General features: G+C 49.3%; 1 protein-coding gene across 1 annotated transcript in view; it reads left to right on the top strand.

The window, feature by feature from the left end:
* Window positions 1–219: 219 nt before the first annotated feature.
* Window positions 220–7,425, top strand: part of LOC143302135 (receptor-transporting protein 3-like) — a 38,700-nt gene continuing 31,494 nt past the window's right edge. Inside the window, exons 1-2 of the mRNA XM_076616688.1 lie at window positions 220–419; window positions 4,675–5,456. Of these exons, the coding sequence (XP_076472803.1) occupies window positions 5,251–5,456 (206 nt within the window). The 5' untranslated portion in view covers window positions 220–419; window positions 4,675–5,250. The remainder of the gene's footprint in view (window positions 420–4,674; window positions 5,457–7,425) is intronic.

A 7,425-nucleotide genomic window follows, 5' to 3' on the forward strand; every position in this document is an offset into this window, starting at 1 on the left:
CAAAAACCTGGCCGGGAGTCGAGAAAAAAAAAAATCCCCGGGTCAGATTTGGGGAGAGAGCAAACATTAGTGTATACCATTGTCTTAGTCTGTTTTTTTTTTTTTTTTTTTTTTTTTTTTTTTTTTTTAAATGAAGAACCACTCTATAGCGTCGCATCTCGTCACGTCAAAATGTCGTCGGCTGCTAGTCCGCCTGTGCGCAGGCGCGAATAATTAAAGTGATCTTGAAACTGAAAGTCAAGAAGGACGTTTCACTTTTAAGTGGAGCGAAACACGACAGTGAACGCCTTCTTTGTTTTTTCCCTTGGAGGTGACACTGTCGTCTGCTGCGCCGACTGTTGTCGTCTGCAGGTGTGGTGACAATTCAGAAGGAACCTGGAGTGACGTTGTCTTTGGCAGACTTCAAGGACTCACAACAAGTAAGGATGTGTTTCAGTCTTTGACTTGTCAGAAATTTTTCTTTTACCCAAACCTGTTGTGATCCGCAAATAGAATAAATTATGAACTTGAGGTGCGTTTATACTAATATCGACCTAGCACAGTGGGATATTGCACAACTGTTGGATCTGAACACGGAACCCGACAGCATGAAACGTGAGGATGACAGAACTTGATTTGTTATGCCGGGTGCTAACGACATTAAAAAAAAAGAAGAAAAAAAAAGACAGATACGTATGCCTTTTTGACTGTATCCCACTGTTGTGCGAAAAAACAACAACAAAAAACAAAACAAAAAAAAACCAATAACACGTAAACAACAACAAACAAGAAAAAAAAAAAAAAAAAAGAAAAAAAAGTAAGATAATGGCCTTTGTTGAATGCGTTTTCGTTCTTTAAAGTCTGTGTTTACACACACACACACACACACACACACACAGACACACAGAGTTGTGTGTGTGAGGGCATGCTAGCTGGATAGCTTCATTGCATTTGAATGGGTTTTGCCGATTGACATGATAGCCTACGTTATCTATTACTTCTCAGCTGATGTGGCCGATAGGCAATAACCATCTCTGGTGTGTGTGGGGTGGCGGGGGACTAGTGGGTGTGTGGGGGTGGGGGTGTGTTTGGGGGTGGGGGCGGCTTTGCGAAACCTGCCTGACTGCACACAGACATCATCAGAAAAAAAACAACACTTTACACTGGGCAGCAGTTATATCACTTTTTATTTTGTGGAACTGGGATTCAAATTCAGGCCCTGGTAGTGCTTGTGTGTCCAGTGCGTCCACGGGGGAACGTTTTTAGTCGGGTCGGGTTCTGTGTGAACGTCCATAGGCCATCCGTCACTCGCTGGTGGGATGAGGAGGAAGGAGAGAGAGAGAGACAGAGACAGAGAGAGACAGAGAGAGAGAGAGAGAGAGGAGGGGGGTGGGGGGGGCATTCATACTTTGTGTGAATAAGCAGCATAGATCATTTTCACAGTGCTCTTCATCGTCAGCTGGTAAACACCGATAAAAACAACCTGCAGTGCTCTCTACTCCACACGAGCTGCACAGAGAGGAGCAACGGGTGTCGGACAGATTCGTGTTGTTAATGTGGTGAAGAAACCATTCACAGCTTATCTCTCAAGTGCTTTGGAGATGTTTGACAAATCACTTCGTGCTTACCTTTATCTCTTGCTACGCCAGGACGTTTATGACGTGAAATATGGTCAACAGAGGTTTGACATTGACACAGACGCTGGCTGTGGTGACCTCTGAAGTCTCAGCGCAGCAACAGGGAACAAAACTCACCTGGCAGTAAATTAATCTGTCATTCTGACAGCAACAGAAAAAAACAACATAAAACAAAAGCAAACAAACAAACAAACAAAAACCGCGCGCCTGTGAGTGAGTGAGTGAGTGTGTGTGTGTGTGTGTGTGTGTGTGTGTGTGTGTGTGTGTGTGTGTGTGTGTTGACACTGATTTCTCACAAAGTTTTGGACCGATTTTACTACTACCGTGACCAATGGACAGTTGATGAAATTGATAAAAATATCGATCACCGTGACATTGACCTTGGATCGTGGTCATGATGTCGACGATCGCTGTTCCGAGTGGTCGATGTGTGTCAGTGACTTTCTTCTTCTTCTTCTTCGTTCATGGGCTGCAACTCCCACGTTCACTCGTATGTACACACGTGGACTTTTACGTGTATGGCCGTTTTTTTACCTCGCCATGTAGGCAGCAATACTCCGTTTTCGTGTTTGTGCATGCTGGGTATATTCTTGTTTCCATAACCCACCGAACGCTGACACTGATGGATAACGGGATCTTTTATGCGCGTATTTGATCTTCTGCTTGCGAATACACACGAAGGGGGTTCAGGCACTAGCAGGTCTGGACATAATTATGCTGACCTGGGAGGTTGGAAAAATCTCCACCCTTTACCCACCAGGCGCAGTTACCGAGATTCGAACCCGGGACCCTCAGATTGAAAGTCCAACGCTTGAACCATTCGGCTATTGCGCCCGTCATCGTGAGTTTTCGAAACCTGGCATCACGTGGTGGGATATGGGTGGATTTTTTTTCTCTCTGATATCCATGTTTTATTCAGAACTACCAGTGCATTCCCACCCCCGTCTCTCCCATTTTATGTCCGTGGCCGGCTCCTGCCCAGAGTGGGGTGCAGTGGGAAGATGGGATCACACAGTGGACAGTCATCTACAGTAAGGCTACGTCTTTTAGGGAGTTGCCTCAGATGTCTTCAGTATTAATGAAAGCCATATCCATTTTGTGAGGGGTACGTTTTGTAACTTTGGACGAGTTTTGATGGTAAAAACATGATCTACGATTCACGAACTTTTCTTTTCTTCTTCAAATCACCATACAGCTGACATTACCCAGAAACGCTGTCCACCCAGTCCAGCCACACAGAGCAGAATGTATCACAGGGACACAGGTTAGGTTTACCTGCAACACAAGGTGCACAACTTTCGGATAATGCGTGTCAGCATTGCTGTGGTCACTGTTGTTGTGTCTGCCCATTATTAGACATTGAAATAAAAAAAATTAAAAAATAAAATAAAAAAAGACGGGCGCAATAGCCGAGTGGTTAAAGCGTTGGACTCTCAATCTCAGGGTCCCGGGTTCGAATCTCGGTGACGGCGCCTGGTGGGTAAAGGGTGGAGATTTTTACGATCTCCCAGGTCAACATATGTGCAGACCTGCTAGTGCCTGAACCCCCTTCGTGTGTTTACGCAAGCAGAAAATCAGATACGCACCTTAAAGATCCTGTAATCCATGTCAGCGTTCGGTGGATTATGGAAACAAGAACATACCCTGCATGCACACCCCCGAAAGCTGAGTATGGCTGCCTACATGGCGGGGTAAAAACGATCATACACGTAAAAGCCCACTCGCGTACATACGAGTGAACTTGGAAGTTGCAGCCCACGAACGCAGAAGAAGAAGAAGAAGAAGAAGAAATTAAAAAAAAATCTTCCAGGTGAAAGAAAGGAAACATCAAACACCCTGGTTGAAGTTTTCCAATTTTTTCCACGCGTCCTAGACTGTCTGTGGGTGTAGATGACCGTTCCTTTTCCATCCAGTCCACACCGCTGTCTCCAAAGCCAGGATCTCAAGGGCAGGGGGATTGTTTACCGACACTTTGGGTTCATTTCTCCACTTCTCCTTTGCGTGCGGTGTACATACTTTGTGACGTGCTAAGTGTCATGTTTAAATAAAGCCAATGGTTGGGGCCAAAGCAAAGTGGTGATCGGTCTAGGACAAGTGCTGCGAGTTAAACTGGAACATCATTTTCCGTAATGATTTCGCTGATAAAATGAAAGAATGTCAGAGGTATTTTCGCCAAAAAAAAAAAGAAGAAGAAAAAAACACAACACCCAAACAGTTTGTTATTAGCCAGATGTTCATATAAGATACAATTGAGTCTCGGCACATGAATTAACCATGAGAGTGAACTTTTTTCGGGAAAAAAAACAAACATGCCTAACACATCGGTATGATTTGAACTGCACTGAGTTTATCTATTTACTTTTTTGTTTGTTTGCTTCTTTGTTTTGACAGTGAAGGTAGAAACAAAAATATTTACCCGCCTTTCTTTTTCAGGTCCAACAGCTTATTATTTTGTTGATTTATCTGTCAGTGATGATGATGACAACATGGGTACTTGTATAACGCCTATCCTCGTTCGGAGACGTCATAAAGCTCTAAGCGCTTTACAAACACGGAGTCATTTGCGCAACAGGCTGCCTACCTGGGGAGAGCCGACTGACAGCTGCCATAACGCGCTTATCATTCGTTTCCAGTGTCATTCAATCAGGTTTCAGTCATGCACACATATACTCATACAGACATGTAACGTTTTACATGTATGACCATTTTTCCTTTATCTACCACCGCAATGTAGGCAGCCATACCCCATTTTCGAGAGTGTGCATGCTGGGTATGTTCTTGTTTCCATAACCCACTGAACGTTGACATGGATTACAGGATGGACCTTCTGCGTGCATAAACACGAAGGGGGCTCAGGCACTAGCAGGTCTGAACATGATTATGTTGACCTGGGAGATCGTTAACAAATTTCTACCCAGTACCCACCAGGCGCCATTACCGAGATTCGAACCCGCGACCCTCAGATTGAAAAGTCCAACGCTTTAACCACTCGGCTGTTGTTTCTGATAATTATGAATGCACACAACTTAAACCAATGTGTCCAATTTCTTCTGTTCAGGTCCAGAAGTTCAGTTCAGCCCTGCACCAGTGTTGCCGGTGAGGGGGAAGAGACCACCACATCACGGCCAGCAGTTGATTCCTGGTGGTGTACAGTACAGTCAGTCTGGCAGCGCTGTCTGTGGAATGAGGAGGAGCTGATCCTGATCACAACACCGAACCCGCGACAGAATTCAGATATCTCCACCGTTCGTTTCCTGGACTTGTCATTCAGCCTTCAATATTTGATGACCAGTAATAATATCAAGCGCCAAATGCATCATCATTAATTCTACAGATCGAATGTAGGGTACAAATAATTTCCTGTTCAGCACAGTAACTGGACTGATTTACATGAAATTCAAATCGGAGCAGCGATAACTTGGTCTGTCCCACAAAGAACAGCTGCTTTTGATATTGACCGACCAGTTTATATCCCAAGTTTGTATAAGCTTTAACATCTCGTGACACCATCGTTTTGCTGAACCGTTTGGTCCCGGGCGACAGTACAATATCTGCCAGCCAGCCATCCATTCCGGCAGGATCAACCTTTTTCTCCCTGACTTTCCCCGCCCCCGGCCTGAAGGTGGAGTCCACCATGATTGTCCCCTATTACGTCGGCATCTTCAGCCCCCCTGAGTGTTGCCAGGGCAACCCGCTGGTGCCGGTGACGTCAGGGGAGGTGCTGAAGGGGAGTCCCACGGTGGGGAGCAGCGTGCCCGTGGTCAGCGAGATGGTGACCTATGTCAACTCCCTCACCTCGGGGGTCACCCCCGTCACTGCTCCTCTCTCGCCTGCTGCCTCGTGAGTGAATGAAATTTATCACCATCATGTTTTTTGCCGTTTACTAGTATCGTGTTGAGCGGACCCTGTATTGGGGCGGGGGCTGGACCCTAGTACTTTTGTGTTACGCTTTGAAATAATTTTGTCTGGTGCTGTCTTGCTTATCCTGCAAAAAAAAAAAGAACTCATATCTTGTTGATACCAGCTACCTCATCCACCCTTACCGCACCCACCCAGACCCCAACCCACCCCTACCCCATCCACCCCGACCTAACCCACCCCTACCCCATCCACCCCTACCCCATCCACCCCGACCTAACCCACCCCTACCCCATCCACCCCTACCCCATCCACCCCTATCCCATCCACCCCTACCCAATCTACCCCTACCCCATCTACCCCTACCCAGTCTACCCCTACCCCATCCACCCCTACCTATCCACCCCGACACAACCCATCCCTACCCCATCCACCCCGACCTAACCCACCCCTACCCCATCTACCCCTACCCAATCTACCCCTACCCCATCCATCCCTACCCCATCCACCCCTACCCATCCACCCCTACCCCATCCACCCCTACCCCATGCACCCCTACCCATCCACCCCTACCCCATCTACCCCTACCCCATCTACCCCTACCTATCCACCCCGACACAACCCACCCCTACTCCATCCACCCCTACCCCATGCACCCCTACCCATCCACCCCGACCTAACCCACCCCTACCCCATCCCACTCCTACCCCATCCACCCCGACCTAACCCACCCCTACCCCATCCACCCCTACCCATCCACCCCTACCCAATCTACCCCTACCCCATCCACCCCTACCCCATCTACCCCTACCCCATCCACCCCTACCCCATCTACCCCTACCCCATCCACCCCTACCCAATCTACCCCTACCCCATCCACCCCTACCCCATCTACCCCTACCCCATCCACCCCTACCCCATCTACCCCTACCCCATCTACCCCTACCCCATCCACCCCTACCCAATCTACCCCTACCCCATCCACCCCTACCCCATCTACCCCTACCCCATCTACCCCTACCCCATCCACCCCTACCCAATCTACCCCTACCCCATCCACCCCCTACCCCATCTACCCCTACCCCCATCCACCCCTACCCCATCCACACCTACCCCATCTACCCCTACCCCATCTACCCCTACCCAGTCTACCCCTACCCCATCCACCCCTACCTATCCACCCCGACACAACCCATCCCTACCCCATCCACCCCGACCTAACCCACCCCCTACCCCATCCCACCCTTACCCCATCCACCCCTACCCATCCACCCCTACCCCATCTACCCCTACCTATCCACCCCGACACAACCCACCCCTACTCCATCCACGCCTACCCCATGCACCCCTACCCATCCACCCCTACCCCATGCACCCCTACCCATCCACCTCTACCCCATCCACCCCTACCCATCCACCTCTACCCCATCCACCCCTACCCATCCACCCATACTCCATCCACCCCTACCCCATCTACCCCTACCTATCCACCTCTACCCCATCCACCCCTACCCATCCACCCATACTCCATCCACCCCTACCCCATCTACCCCTACCTATCCACCTCTACCCCATCCACCACGACCCATCCACCCATACTCCATCCACCCCTACCCCATCTACCCCTACCTATCCACCTCTACCCCATCCACCCTTACCCATCCACCCATACTCCATCCACCCCTACCCCATCCACCCCTACCCCATCCACCCCTACCTATCCACCCCGACACAACCCACCCCTACCCCATCCACCCCTACCCCATCCACCTCGACCTAACCCATCCCTACCCCATCCACCCCTACCCCATCCACCCCTACCTATCCACCCCGACACAACCCCCCCTACCCATCCACCCCTACCCCATCCACCCCTACCCATCCACCTCTCTGTCTCGCAGTCTTTATTTTTTTCTTTCTCTCACTCTCTGTCTCTTTCTTCTACTCTCTT

This window comes from Babylonia areolata, chromosome 28 (genome assembly GCF_041734735.1).
Source record: "Babylonia areolata isolate BAREFJ2019XMU chromosome 28, ASM4173473v1, whole genome shotgun sequence".
NCBI lineage: Eukaryota > Metazoa > Mollusca > Gastropoda > Neogastropoda > Buccinidae > Babylonia > Babylonia areolata.